Source organism: Camelus bactrianus, chromosome 19 (genome assembly GCF_048773025.1).
Source record: "Camelus bactrianus isolate YW-2024 breed Bactrian camel chromosome 19, ASM4877302v1, whole genome shotgun sequence".
In the NCBI taxonomy this organism is placed as follows: domain Eukaryota; kingdom Metazoa; phylum Chordata; class Mammalia; order Artiodactyla; family Camelidae; genus Camelus; species Camelus bactrianus.
In genome coordinates this window covers 41,418,018-41,433,936 of record NC_133557.1, presented here as the reverse complement: position 1 = coordinate 41,433,936, position 15,919 = coordinate 41,418,018, and the positions used below count along the sequence as shown (strand labels likewise).

Genomic DNA, 15,919 nt, shown 5'->3' with positions numbered 1-15,919 from the left:
CTCCTACTGCCTTTCAGAAGCTACCATATTTATTATTTGTTCCAAGTGATGATTTTGGTTTTTATTTTATTTATTCAGCACACCTAATTCTCCTAAGTGGTCAGTTAATAGTTTATAAAACCCAGACCAGATGAGATCCAAGAGCTTTAATAAGGCCTTGAAGGTGTGTGCTTTAACTTAATTTTAAAAAGAATTAAGATTCCTTAAACTCTATAGCAGCATATCCACCATCCCAAGCATTCCAAAAATGTGAAGGGCAGACAGAAGAATTTTCTGTTACTACAATTAGAAAAAAATCACTGCAGAAGTCACGAACATTTCAAATACAATTACGAGCAAAGCAAACCTGGAACTGCCTTTCCGTGGAGTTGCCCTCTTAAGAGTTAGTCAGTTTTTCAGATATTTTTCCAGAGAGTAGTTTGAGGTGAATGAAGTGAAATAAACCAGTGTTATATAAAATAATAATATTTTATCTACAAATTAATTTCATAAACTATAATAAACATGACCAAACAAAAAAGTTACTGGCTTTTATTTGTTATGGCTAGAAAAATAAGTTATTTAAACAAATACATAAATCTGCCTCCTACTTCCAGAGAAATTAATGTATTACATGTACATATTTTCAAACTGTTCCTAACTCTAATTCAGACTTAAGACTTGGGCACTGCTCTATTTTTACATAGAATTGTAAGCAGTCTTTTAAAAAAAGCTAACAGAGTTATAAATCTAAAAATTTTATAAATCCTATAATCAGGATTAATTTAATTATGATTAAACTGTGGAAACACACAGTACAAATCTGTCAATCATCCACAATTAGGTCTAACTGCTATACATGGAGAGAAATTTTATAATGGCCAGATTTCACTCATATTCTTGAAAGGTAGCACTGTTCCCAATAAATATCCTTTCTGCTGCTTCTGCATACTTTATACATTCTCAATCCAAAAAGAAACAACATAGACCTATTTGACTTTTTGCTTTTTTCTTGCTTGAAACTGCTCTGTTTTGTTTTTTACAGATTTAATCAACATTGACAAGGCAGGATCAATGGACCTCTTTTGTGATTCCTTCTGAATTTCATTCTCTTTTTGCTTCATTGCCTGAGTAAGTTCTTGTTCCTTTTGTTCTCTCTGACGGGCTTTCTCCTCGAGGATTTTTTCCATAGCTTTTGTTTTCTTGAAATTAGGATCTGAAGGATCCAAATTGAACAAGTGGGAAGTATACATTGCCTGAAACCGTGCATCCTTAACATTTACCTGCAAATCCAAAAGGAAAACACAAATAAATAAAATTAGTAAACCAAAAGGCCAAGTCAGTGAGTGGTTGAGTATATAAAACACAAATGTGAGCATTTTGCATTGATCCATTAGAAAACTGTTTCCCCACAGACTTTCAATGGAGTTTTAAGGCTTATTCTTGAACCACAACGTGGAGAGCACACTGTTCTTACACAGAATGACAATCTCCTCGAAAGGGCCTACAGTGTGTATGTACACAGCGGCCTGTAACCATACTGGCCACGCAGACCGATTAACTGAAGGAGTGGAGGAGGCACCACAGGGTAGGCAGGTTTCCCTATGCTTACAGTCTGAAATCTCTTTCTGGCTGGGATAAGTAAGCCAGTGATGGTATCTCCTGTTGGAGTTTTCTGCAAAGTCACCACATTCTAAGCATATTACAATGTTTTTCAACCCTGGTGCCAAAATGAGCAGCTACTGAGGGTAGATCATAGATCAAAAGATTTAAAGACCATTATGGGAAAGACAGTACCCCTGAGACAAGATCTGGTCCTACATAAACCCCAAATTTATCCTCTATCCTTCTACAAAAACATTGTGGTTCCACATTTTAGGAGTGTACCCTTAACTCCAGCCAGGCATTCAAGTGTTGCCAGGCACAGGGGTGACCAGCCAGAAAGGGAGAATGACTCACTGCCACGGGAAAAATGAGTCCACCATGATGGACTGTAGAGTTACTCAGTTATAGTAGGGACAACAGACGTGACACCACCACCACCGCACCCATGGAAAATGTTTCTATGCATGATGACTAGTGTGTGGAGACAGTTCTCAGGTTAGGAGATTTGATTACAAATCATTCTTTGCTTTTAACTTTTCATGAGAAAATCAATTCACCAAAAAGTTCAGTGGAACAGCAACAGAAACTGGAGCAACGGAGCAGGCTCAGAGTCCCTCTGCATGCCACTTAGAAGTTCTCTGTATGCTCTTCTCAGTTTTTTAAACAAATTCAAAATTTCCCCCATGTTCTTTTGGGTCTGTTCTTCCATGCTAATGGATGGAAGTCATCAAACAGCTCCTGACAGCTGTCTGTAGGTTTTTTGTACAGGGCTCAAACTCACGCATGGGGACTGTGTGGCCATTAGGAATACGTACTTAACGAGAAGAGTGAGAAGACGGAGCGATGGAAACAAGAAACACAGCCATTAAAAAAGCACGGCCTACCGTGCTGGTGGCTGCACACAGAGTATGACAGGCTGTGATGTGAGCCCACTCTCAGCCAGGCTTCCTCATGCAGAGCCTTCCCAGCGTATCACCTGCATGTGGTTCTAACACTAAGAGCTACATATTATGGTGCAACACAGCTACCAAAATACAAGTCAACTACTTCACCTGGTGCTCAAAGAAACACCCTGGGGATGAAGTGGCTGTGCTGAACTAAAGGATGGTAGCTCTGTCCCCACTGTGGGCCTTTCCTGAGACATTTCAAGGCTAACTCTGGACATGCTCAATTTTTATCTCCAGAGCTGACTTCAGATTCAACATCAGCTTTAAGAAGATAATTTTTGTCGCTGGCTACCTCAAAGTCATCCTCCAATAATTCCTTCTTCTTCATAAGCTGTTTTTTCTTCTTTTTGCTCAGATTCTGGTGCTCCACGATCTTGTTATAATTGAAGTGTTTCTTGCTCTCTTCCTCCTCATCCATCACGAGCAAGGCCATTTCAGCCTGCGGAAAGAAGAAAAGGGTTCCAATACACAACAGTGCTGTTCTTCCCCCAAACAGGAGCATGGGGCACAGCTATCCCCCTAGGAAAGGAGAACCCAGTGACCAATGCCCTGGGGTAACACCTGTCACCCTAAATTGACAGTGGATCACCAAAACTCAGAGACCCAGGTATCTCCTTGCAGCAAGAGGTGTCATTTTTAGAAGCGACATCACTAAGAGCAGGAGACAGGCGAAAGTCTTATTTAAAAGCCAGACCATATTTCACATACGGGTCAGCAGGCTGTAGAAATGAGTCCTCCAAGTAAAACCTCTGATTTTTACTTTGTTTTTTTAAGTAGACACTAAATCTAGCAAACATGTAGTATTTTGTGATACAAATTAAACTTTCCAAACACGTGCAGGAATAAGGAATTTCTTTTTTCTTTTGCTTTGCCTTTACTTTTCCAGTACTGCTATATTTCTATGAAAGCAGGAGCTTAATATTTGCTTTAGAAATCTAATAAAATGCTTGTTTTTACTAAATAGGTTATTTTCTACCCACCACGGGATTAAATGTGAACCCTCAAGAATCATGTAAACAACCACGCATAGTGGAGAAAATACAGCGCGTGCTATGAGACTCTGGTGAGTCTCCCTATGTTACCACTTCAGACTGCTTTAATTCCCTCTCCCTTCCCTCACTGGTATCTGCAGTTGGCTTTCTCTTTAGAGCCATTGTCTACAAAACAGATTTTTTTCTGTGCTCCTTAACTCTATGAACATTACTGAATGTGCAGTAGAAGATGCATTAAGATGCAGAGTTCAGGTGACCAGTCCGGGTCACTCCCAGACGTGATATGCCATCAGTCACAGAAACGCTATCAACTTCAATTCCTGTCTCAGAAAAAATACACATTACTCTGTACCACGGGTCTCTGGAGTCACTGGAGCACAAAGTTCACTACACTTCCAAGAAGGACTTTAACTTTGTACATTAAATTTATGTTATCTTCAATAATAAAGAGAGAAACAAGCATTTAACAAGCCGTAAAGCAAACCCCTATGTGACAGGACAGATTCCAGTTGAATTAGAACTTATGGCAATATTATTTTGAAGTTTTAACAGTAGTACATTTTTTAATCTCTGTCGTAGTAAGGGTTTTTAATAAGATATTTTCCTCTTAAACACAAAGGGACATGCCTTGGTTTTGAGGTAAATTTTAACTTTATACTAGCTGAAGAAATGTTTGGTAAAAAGGTGATATTTAAAAACTATGTTGCTAAAATGTTTATTTACAAACTTTATTGCTAAAATCAATTAGATTTTTTTATTAGGGATACTGAAAACTCATATGGACAACTTTGCTTGAAGTGTCCATATCAATTACCCACTATCCATGATCACGTTTTACCTTCTGTCTTTCGATTTCAGCTTCGTCCTCTGGAGATGTGCCATCTTTCGCAGATTTCATTGTTTTTTTCTTTTCTTTTATACCTGGCACAACAAACCAACACAGGATGGTTAAAAATTATAAGACTATAAGGGTAAACAATCTGTTTATAGCATTTTATTTATTTTTAAAATTTTGTTTATAACAAAAATGCAAGATGACTAGGAATAATCTTATCAACAAATATATAGAAACTAAAGAAAGTAAAAAAAATTACTGAGATGAGTATGAATAGAATGATAAGCTGGATGCAGTAAGTGTATATTAAAAAAAGGTATTTCTTCTAATATATAATTATACATCAACTAAAAAGAAAAAACATAAGAGCATTTCAATAGATATTGAATAAGCACTTGATAAAATTCAATATCCACTCATGACAAAAATGTAAATAAATATATTTAATAAAATTCTAAATAAAGTTCTATTCAAGGAAATCTTTACAAAGATTAACAAGATAGATTTGATACACTAGTGATACAGCATGCTAAACTACCACAAAGTGAAAAAAAAACCCCAATACTATACTGTACAGTGAGAAAAACAGAACAGTATGGTTTAATATATAATAAAATGTAGCACCAAAGATCATTGGATAAGGAAGAGATTACTCAGTAACTGGTGCTAGGCAATTTGTTTTATTCCAGGGGAAAAAATCGAGTTATAGCCATCCTGCATAATGTATAGGAAAATAAAATGCAGATGTATTAAAGAGTTAAATAGTAAGGGGAAAAAACCCTATGAGAAAATACAGGGGAATAGCTACCTGATCTTAAATAGAAGAAATATTTTCTTACTATGAGAACAATAGAAGAAATCACAAAGAAAAAAGAAAACTCATGTAATTTTAATATATATACTTTTAAAATTCATCAGCAGAATGAAAAATTCATCTTTCTAACAACAATTTGATAATAACTACCTGTAAGTAAAAGTTTAACAAAACCCTTTCTCTTTCTCTAAAGATAAACCTGATCTTTGGTTAACTTTCTAGTTGTATTATTATTAGACAAAACTTCTTATGGTACAAGTGGCTCCTGGTTAGAAGGGCCTGTGTTTCCAGGGGCTCAGGGACTCCTGGAGACACAGGTGTCAGGTGAAGAGATGCTCTCGTCCTGAATCAGAGGTTGCAGCGCACAGCAGTCAAGGGCACTTGATGTGGAGCAGCTGGCCTGGGTTTCAGTTCTGGCTCTACTACACCCTTGTACAGCAGTTTGTGCCTGCGTCCTTATCTGTAAAGCGGGGATTGTAGTAACTGCCCCTCCCAGGATTATGTGAGGACTAAATAAATGAATAAACGTGAGGCGCTTAGTTAATGTCTGGCATGTGGTGTTACTGTTATGAAAGTCTGACTACAATATATAAGATGTCCTGGGTTCCTTGGTGATCATGCGGATGCTGTGTTTTTTCTCTTTTTGTGTCTGTTGGGAGGGCTTCAAAGAGAATTGGTGTCAAAGTGTGAAGAACTAGTCTGAAGAGTAAGAAGGTCGAGAGTGTGCACAGCCAGGTTCTGTTACTCTAGAACGTTAATACACAAGGCCAGCCTTCTCTGAAGTGCTGGAAGCTGCCTTACTTGGAGAAGCTGGGTTCCGTCTTCCCAGTGCAGAGGAACCAGTGGCTTGACGGCATGAGCAGTCAGTGCTCCTGCGGCACCTGCTGTGTGTCAGGAAGCAGTTCTGCTCTAGCTCCTTCCCTACACACAACAAAGCTAGGAGGTAGACTCTATTATTTATTATTATCTTCAGTCTGTGGAGGAGGAAGCTGAGGCACAGAGAGGTGAAGTCGTCTGTCTCAGGCTCAGTAGGTGGAAGAGCCAGGAGTCAGACCCGAGCCCTCTGGTGCAGGCCCTCTACTGTTAACCACCCACACTCCACTCCTTTGCTATCAGATGCCATCCTCCCTGGAATAGCCCTTTCCATTTAAAATGCACTTGTCGGGAAATAATGAAATGAAATTCACAGAACATGCAGGGACGGCTGAAAAGCCACAGCTAGAGGGGGTAACGGGAAAAGCAAAGCCCAAAGCTGAGAGAAGAGGCCCGCACAGCACTGCCAGGTTCACCCCCACTGCTACCAAGGCACCGTCTGCGCGGCCAAGAAGAAGCGTCACTGTCTGTGGCCCTCCCCTGAGTGAGACAGCGCTCCTATCTCAAATGTTCTCTGGGGAATGAGGCTTCCATTTTAAGATGATAACTTTTCCTCTGTTTTAAAGTATGTGTACGTATTTACATATATAGATGTCATCAAGGTTCCATTTCTTTGGGTCTGACCCCGACACCCTAAGTTTCCCTCTGCTCCAATGCTCTCGAGGCAAGAGCCCCTTTTGAAGTGAATGGACAAGTGACACGTGTGGAAGATCCCTCTGTGGCGGGAAAATCAGGCTGTATGTGATTAATACATAAAGGAGATAAAGATCTTCACATACAGCTGTGGGAAACAATTTCAAAGAGCCCACAATGAACTGTTCCGGATTTTTTAACAACCTGGTGAAAAGTCATAAAAATAAACTTGAAAGGAAGACTGCAGCAAGTGAGGAAAAAAAATTTCCAAGATGTTCGGGGCTAAAAATGATCTCCAGTTTTAGTGTGATGAAAATTTCTTTGCTTGGGAAGAATTTACTGTGTGCTAGACTGAACTGTTTAGCCAGAAGATAAAGTGTAGAGACCCTTTCCACACTGTTAACAAAATTATATTAAGAGGGCACATCTTTATTTTTTTAAAAAAATCATTTTCCCTCTGGAAAGTTTTCAGACCTAATTTAGATGACGAGTACTAGGGAAATGAAAGTCCCTGTTCTGAAGTGTTATCTTTATATTTCAGTGAACTTCTGGCAAGTAAGAATCCACATCTTCCTGGGACTGCTGTAAAAAGTACATACTGATGATTCTAATCAGAGACTCAAAAATTGAATGTTAGGGTTAAAATCTAAACAAGCCTTACTGAGGCTACTATCCCTTTAAGCAAAAAATGTCAGAGAACACATCTACGGAAAAAGATGTGTTGCAAACAATCTGTAAAAGGAAGATCTGTCAAGGAAATTCCATTTTTCAGGACTTGTAATGTCAGAGAATTGTTCCCATAAAAAAAGTCCTTCCAGAGTGTTCAGTTGAGCACTTCTTATGAGAGCTGTTGAGAAAATTCACTGGAGGGCAGACTGGTCTCAGTACTGACCACACGGGGAGTGCTCAGCCCCCTAGCGATTCACTCTTTTGCAGCAAGTTCTTGCAACCAAGGTCACTGGTCCATAATAGATACAGTCTGTTGATTTTCCTCTGGACTTAGGCATTCTGGCTTTGCTTGGAGAACCAGCAATTCTTCGTGTCCAGCTCTTATACATATGGACCCTGGCTCTGGCTTTGGTCTTTAGGACATACTTGTCGAGTTACAAAAAGTAAAGGGAGCCATTAGGATTCTGGTTCTACCATCTACCACTGGCCCTTGTGCAACTCAACCATCTTTTCTGAGTTTCATCTATAAAGTGGGCTGAAGTTAGAATTAGAGGACAGAATGCATGTAAAAGCATTTGTAAACTATAAAACAACATATGAGCAGTATACTGTAAGCACTCAGCATACTGGCTGAATGAATCAAATATGTGAACCGTATTAATAGATTTTGATGGTGATTTATCAAATATCTACAGTTGTCAAGACAAAGGACACATTTTAATGGGGTATATCTACACATGATGGTCTTTATTTCACTCCTATTTCTTCAAAAAGAAAATCTTATTAAATCTAGAAGTACATTTTCAAAACTCTCATCAGATATCCAATTTGCAGTAAAAAGAAAAATTATAGTACATTTATAATGTAGGGGGAAAAATAGAAGGAAAAATTAGAAAAGGTTTCTAGTACTCTCATTGGCTCCAAACCTGAGCCAAATACCAGGTCTGGCATCAGTCAATGAACTCAATTTCTCCATATTTTGAAGAATGTGTAAGTTTAGTTCTGGGACTGCCTATGGCGAAGGTGTTATAAATGTACCCAAGTCCATCTGGCTTAAAATGTCTCTGTCCTGCTCAACCGCGGGACTTGAACTACACATCCTTTCAAACACTAACGCTTTCCCTCCTATTTCTGTTCCTTTTGGTTCTCTGCTGTTCATTTTAGCTTCTTAAACCTTCCCCCTACCCTCCAAGTAGTACCATCTCCAGTACGAGAGCACCTTACAGAGCTCCTGACCTCAGAGCCCAACCCTGCATCTTCCTCCCTCACCACTGCTTTCTACCTCTCAGTCCATGGTTTGAAATACTACTTATAGGCTACTGATTCCTAAGTCTTTATATGCAAAAGCAAACAAAAATCCAGGAGGTGTGCTGAATTTCCTTCTTATCCAAATAAAAAATCAGCAAGTCTACCTCCAAAATATATCGAGAATCCCAGTCCCTTTTCTCCTTCCAATTCCATTACTGACATGCCGTCTACACCAAACATCATCTCTCGTCCAGAAGTCTGCAGAAGCCTGGTCTCTCAGCCCTCTTCAGTGCCTTTCTTCAATCTGTTCTCTTCACAGGACCCAGAGTAGTACGTTAAAATATGTAACAGATTGTGTCACATCCTTGCTTTAAGACCCTTTAGTGGCTTTTCACTGTCAGTAGAGTAAAAGCCAAATTTGCTGCCGTGACACAAGGCCCAGCAGGGTCAATCCTGTGTCCCAGCCTCGCCCCTCTGACCTTGCTCCAGCCGCACTGGTGTCTTTCAATTTCCCCACATGACAACTACTTTCTCACCTCACGGCTGCTCTACCTACTTTCCCCTCATCGGCAGTGCTTCCTCCAGCTCTTTATGCCTGAAACCTACTCATTCTGCAGGTCTCAGCTCAAATGTCACCACCTCATAGAAGCTTTCCTGGCTACCCTAAACAGAGCAAGCCACTCTCCTTCCTCCTCCTATATGCTCTGTATTACCCTATTTATTAGTTTCTTTAAAATACTGACCATATTCTCATAATATTCTTATCTTTTTTTTTTAATACCTGTTTAGCATGTCTTCCTTGAAACTATAAACTCCTCAAGGGATGTAACTTTGCCTGTATTATTACTGTTGTATCTCTAGCACAGCAGAGTGCCCAGCACCTGGCAGGTACTCAGTAATATTTATTGATAGAATGAATAAACAAACATGTCATGATACCATTTTGTGGTTCTAAATTTTATGTAAAAATTTTTTTCACTCGTTTTTCTTTTTCCTTAAAAGAAAACAACTTAAGCCAATATATAAATAATTACTACTAGGAAGTATTCTGAAATCAAAAGTATACTGAAAACAAGCAAACTTTATCTATACTTTCCCTTGGAACTTCTGATACTAACTTTAGAGAAAACCGCTCACAATTTATATGTGCTGATTCCAAGAAGTAAGCTACCCTAAGCCACCAAACTATTTAACTTCTTCTTTGAATCCTACCCTGAGTTCTACAGTTTGACCAGATTTCACATGCCAAGTGAAGCACTTTGGAATGAGAACAAGGAAAGTATAATGCTTCGCATTTCTCCATTATAAACTTGGTTTCCTGAAATCAGAGGATAGGGCTACAATCCATCATCTTCTAGAAATGACTGCTCAGGTATGATAAAAAGCAGAATATGCTAAGTTTCCATTTCCCTTTCCAATTCTTAAGAATCTCACATCCTATAATAGACTTTATTCATCTTGATCTCCTTTTTTCATCAATAAAATGTCAGTGCTAAAAGGCTGTAACAACCAGGAAATAATTTTGAGCAATTTTGACTTTCCTGTTGAGAACTATTCTGGCCCACTAGTCACGAGGGACAAGAAGCAGGGAAACTTCATAAAATCCTTCTCTTTACAATGCCAACTTGGAGCTGCTCCAGGAGCAAGCCTTTGGGGTTCACGTGTGTGGTATTCAGAGCCGGGGAAGGCAAAATGCATGAGAACAAACGGAAAATGCTTACAGTGGTCCTGCACTGACTTGTCCAAGTATGGCCTGAACCTTACCACACACATTTAATACACACCAAAAAGGTAAGAATGAAAGCATTCAGAAACAAGTGGCTGGTGCATGCGCAATGGAAACAAGGCTCCTTGGATACAGGGTATCAGGTATCAGACGATTCAGGGATTCAAGGAAAAGGAGAGGAAGTTGGCTTTCAGATACAATGAAGCTAATCATGAAGCAGAATAAATGAAAAAAGGATAAAATGAAACATAGATGCTTTTGTCTATTTGAGCCAAAGAGCTTTCTTACTATGTATAAAACCACGTTTCACATATGTAAACCATGAAAAAATTTTAAGAAATTATACACGTATCCACATAAACACAAACTTATTCCATGCTTTCAATTCCTCATAGACTTTGCAAAGAGAGACCAGACCGAGTGGATGTGTTATAAAAAAAGCAGTGAAAGCACACAAAACTATGACTTCCTTTTTTTCTCATCGTTTTATAGTCAGTCTGGCTATAAGGATATTTCCTAGAAAGGAATCCTAGTAAACTGTTAAATCAGAGTTACCAAAAGCTGCCTAGAATGAAATGACTCCTTGTATGTACAGGGCCAAACGGACCCGTCCTATTCTGATCAATAGTTATAGCCCACGGGACAGACCTGCTTATAAGCCACTAGAGAGTTGTACAAATTCTGGGAATTTTAAGGGAATGAGTAGTTTATGCTGACAAGACACTTTTTTTCTTTAGATTTCAACTGAAAACTACAAATATGAGCTAGCTTACCAATTTTTTTAGCTTCTTCGGCAAAGTATGGGTCATTCAAATCAACATCAGAGGGAACTTCATCTTCACTGGCCTCTTCAGCAAGAGCCTTAAAGTTGAATATAAAAATACAAATAGTTTATTACAAGGACCAGAATATATAAATGTGAAGAAAAACCGTATTTCTTTTAAATCAAGTAGTTCAATCTAAAATTAAACTAGTTTTTTTTTAAACATATCAGTTTATAAAATAACTTCTGAGTAGTTCTTTTGTTTGTTCAACAAATATTTATGGAATACTCAATAAATGCAAGAACTATGTAGGGCTGATGGGAGAAATGAAAGTTATCAGATGCATGGCTTCTGTCTTCAAAAACTTTACAATCTATTAAAGGAATTTAGACACATAAACAGACATGTACACAGTAATAATAATTCAAGATAGGGAGTGCTAGAAGAGACAGAAATAAAACACAGACATTCAAGGAGAAGAATACTTTTAGATGGGCGATCAGGGAAGAGAAGTAGCCTTATGTCTCGCAGAACTGAGAAATGGCAGTAATTATCAACAGTCTGAAGTAGAGCATTATGGGTTATCTTTCAAATTATTATTTAATAAAACAATTTATTTGCTGATTAAAGAAAATGACTTTTTTAAAATTATGAAACTTCAAACATATATAAAAGCAGTAAACAAAGGCATAATGAACCTCTTGTTCTTATCACCCAATTTCAACAATTATCTTGTTTTATCTATAATCCACTTGTGAAAACTCTTGTGCTATTTTTAAGCATATCTGTTGGTTACAATTTCCCTAATCAAATCTGAAGTTTACTAAATTAGTATATTTCAATTTTAAAAATCAAGTCTATAAAAGAAATAGAACATACGTTAGTCTGAACATAAGATCAGACTAACCAGACTGAGCTAATCCCCAGGAATCTAAAACATGAGTCATTTAAGAAAAACACTTAGAATGCACATCGCCCAACACCACCCTGCACGCTGATGAAGACCCGCAGAGCCCTAAAGAGTACGCATTTTGATATTAATATCCTGTTAAGAACAAGGGCTTCGAAGAACTTTTTCACCAAACTATTATAACCGATTCAGCAGTAATATGATGTTTCTAACAAAGATTATGAAATATTTACATATCTAACTACATTTCTAGTCATGATTTTTTAAAACTGTTTTTCAGATCTAAATTACAGCTATATCAACTATGGTGTATAAACATGTATTCATTTCTTCAGTAATAATCTCTCATATCAATTTGAAGTGATGAAGCTGAAAAGGGAAAACATATGTTTAACTTGAATAAAATTCTTGAAACTCTTCTACAGGTGGAAAACCTGGGGAGATGGAAGAAATGTGCTGGAATCACTAAGTTCAGTGCAGAGCACTAAGTCTAGAATTGGGCATCAACAAATGTATTTTTAATATGATTGATAAAATGAGTCCAGTCTAAGCCCAATGAAGGTAAAGAGTAAAAGCATAAGATAATCTCAAAGCATCTATCAAATGATAATCAAAGAGAACAGCTGTTAAAGATCTCAGAAAAGAGTGACTACTTTGTTGACCCCATAAAGACACACTTGTAAACCTTCGAAAAACTGATGGCTTAATAACTTGCGGAATTATTCCATTTAAAAAAGATATTTTACTGCCTAAGAGAGCCAGCAAATCAACGGGGGTAGGGTCCTTACCCCACTTCCTTGTTTTACTATTTCCAGAAACACTGAGTATAATAGGAGTACAAAAATGACTCCACTGCATCATATAATTTTGCAGCTCTTGTACCAAAACCACAAGCTTACATAGTACAGAGAAATACAATACAAAAGAAAGAACACTGGAGCAAGAGATCTAAATTCTGGTCTCAGCTTGGCCTTTAACAAGCTGTATATCCTTAGATGAATGACTTAATTTTCTACAACTACAAAACACCAGACGAGAACTAATCATTTAAGATTCCTCAAGATGTAAAATTCTGTGATTAGTGATACCACCTTAAGACAATGAATGTACTGCTTGGATGCTGCATTTCAGTGACAAGATAAGAGTATCTTTAGAGGCAAAACCCCCAGGTGGTCCCTGCTATTACTAAGGACTCTAACTCTGGAAAAGATGTTACCCCTGAATGACGGGAGTCAAATCAGATTTTTCATAGACAACATATTAGCACAGAGGAAATATCCTTAACACAGGGACCTAATGACAGAATGATGTTAAAGGATCCACAAAATAATACTGAAAAGTGAATGAAAAATGTAGGTTGAGAAATAGAAAAATATATAGAAAAAATTTCACTCACGTTAAAAACATCTATATGTACATATCCTCAAGTAAAAATGTCTGTATGCACCTCTTCCTCAAAAACACAGGATAGAATCAAACTGTCTTACATCCAGATATCAACTTAACTATGTATTTTATTTAGGTAGCATGTAAACACAAAACATTAGAGCACAGCACTTAAAGTGGCTCTGGGCTTTTACGGGCTTTGATTATCATTATGTAGCCTTGCAGAAAACACTTAACCTGTTGGGTTTCTCTTTCCTCTTTCTTAAAATTGCAATGATAACAAGGTCTGCCCCAGTAAGTGGTCACATTATGAGATAATGGATGCCAAGCACCTGGTACCTTCTGATACTTAGTGGTTGTTCAATAATTGTTCAGTCATAATTATCATTAATACCTTCTGTTTCTTTTTCAGTCTTTTTTTCTCTTTCTTCTTCTCTAAAAATTGTTCCCATGGGGTCAGTTTATCTTTTCCTTCTAACTTGTTTTTGACCATCTCTTCTGCACTTTCTTTAAGGCCTACAGGAAAACACAAATAGTTTAGTTTAAAATATTATCTTCATTCCCTTAAAAAGGTAACTTACATATATTTACTAGAGTAACAAGATAAAATGCAACACTCCCAGGTCACAGAGTAATGCAGGATCAACTTATATCAAAGCTATTGCCCGATAACAAACAACAATAAACCTAACCAAACCAAAACAGACGAATCAGCCCAGCAACTAGATTATATGGTCAAGCCACTAAAGAAAAATCCTTTCTCTGTACTTAATTTAACTGCTTGAGACTCTAAGAAAAATTCTGGAAGAAAATCTTCTCAGGATATAACTACTAATTAATGTTTGGTAACAAAAGCTAAGTGGTCATAATTATTTCTACTTGCTTCTGTTGTTCAAGTAAAAATTTGTATTTTCTGGAAACTATAAGTGACTAACAAAAACTGATTAGTAAGGCAATCTCTGTTGAAACACCCCAGAAGGAAAGAATTCCTGTAATTTCTCAAGCACTCACTCTGGGAGGCCTCATCTTTACAATCAAAGGGACCAGCAGGTTCAGACTGCACTTTGGATGGTTTAGTTCTTTCAATGATGTTAACTGCTCTTGCAGTTCAGGACTAAAGGTTCTTGTTCCTTGTATTCTGCAATTCCTTCAGGAAATGTGACCATTGTGCTATCCTCTTTGATAATAAAGATGTTAGTTTTATTTTGTAGTACTTTTTGGAGGTTATGGTTGAGTTTGGGGAGAGGGGACATATATTTAGAGGACACAAAATCCCTTAAAAAAAATTAAAGGAATGATTCGAGAGAAGGTCAGTCCAGATCATCTTCCCAGACACATTCTAAATTCTAAGAAAGTGAAAACAATCGTAAGGATATAATTCCCATTTTTCCCTGATGAGTGCACTGAGCCAGAACGTGCAGAAGCATGCCTAAGCACACACGTCTAGAAAGCTACACAGCTGGAAGTTTAACTCTTAATCGTCCTCTGTACTACTATCAGATTCATCTGAAATGCTGGCTTGATCTAGCATAAAGAAATGTATAGCCCATAAATAAAAGCTAAAGCTTTGGGCCTCAGGTTCCTTGTCTGCAAGCTCAGGTTGGCCTTGATCAGAAGGATTCAGTTCCCTCTTCCCACATACACCTTTTTTTCCCCTCAGAGAAAATGTTTGATAGAAGTCTAAATATACAAAATAACTAAACGTAGTGCTTTTTCGGTCCTGAGCCCCAAAGAACAGCATGAAACAGCTGGAATACATGATCTTTAAGGTCTCTCAAGTGGCTTTTAAGCCAAGACTTAATCTCAAAATTTCTATAACTCAGAAAACTATTGGAGAAGGTATACACACACTCAAGGTTATAAAGATTTGTATTTATGACACACTGCTGGTAGGTTCTCTGATTTACTGGATGCTGAATCACAAACACAGCTCTCAATTCAAAAATGTTTCGTATGAGAAAAACACAATTCACTTCACTGAATAGTTTTTAGGAGAAATGTGAATCATATAAAACATGCCCAGATCTCTGACTGAATTAGTGGATACCACAGCACCTTAGGAAATGTGAACTGGATCCCCATTTGGGAGAAAGCAGCAAATCCTGATTGTCAAGTTGATTTCAAATAGCAAAATAAAACAATTTATATATTATGCCTATGGGTCAACACACAGTCCAGTCTCAAATTCTAAATGCACATTATTAAATATGTTTAAATATTAATCTTTAAGGTATTCTACTATAATTTCCTCATACATTAAGAAAGATTTTATTACTCCACAATGCTAAATTAAGTAATGTACTTAGAGCGCTTTTTCCCCTCACCAAAAAGTATTCTCTGGTTAATTCTGATCCTTGAAAATAAAACTCTACTTCTAGCTCAGCATGATCCTAAGAAAGTTCTATGTTACTCTCTTTTAGGTGACTAGAACACTGGTTTACTGTGTCTCAATCTCTGTGAACTACTACACACGTGACTGGGTCATGACATTTGGGGGGAACACAGATACCCTGAGGATTTTATAAAAACTATGGAATC

The 15,919-nt window shown here is 37.6% G+C and overlaps 1 protein-coding gene across 2 annotated transcripts in view; it reads right to left on the bottom strand.

Moving 5' to 3' along the window:
* Positions 1 to 515: 515 nt before the first annotated feature.
* The window catches only part of ESF1 (ESF1 nucleolar pre-rRNA processing protein homolog), a 54,063-nt gene continuing 38,659 nt past the window's right edge, over positions 516 to 15,919 (bottom strand). For both annotated transcript variants that reach the window (XM_074347855.1, XM_074347856.1), the window contains exons 10-14: positions 13,776 to 13,897; positions 11,095 to 11,182; positions 4,362 to 4,444; positions 2,824 to 2,970; positions 516 to 1,262 (exon numbers count right to left, since the gene is read on the bottom strand). In XM_074347855.1, the coding sequence (XP_074203956.1) occupies positions 969 to 1,262; positions 2,824 to 2,970; positions 4,362 to 4,444; positions 11,095 to 11,182; positions 13,776 to 13,897 (734 nt within the window). In that variant the 3' untranslated portion in view covers positions 516 to 968. The remainder of the gene's footprint in view (positions 1,263 to 2,823; positions 2,971 to 4,361; positions 4,445 to 11,094; positions 11,183 to 13,775; positions 13,898 to 15,919) is intronic.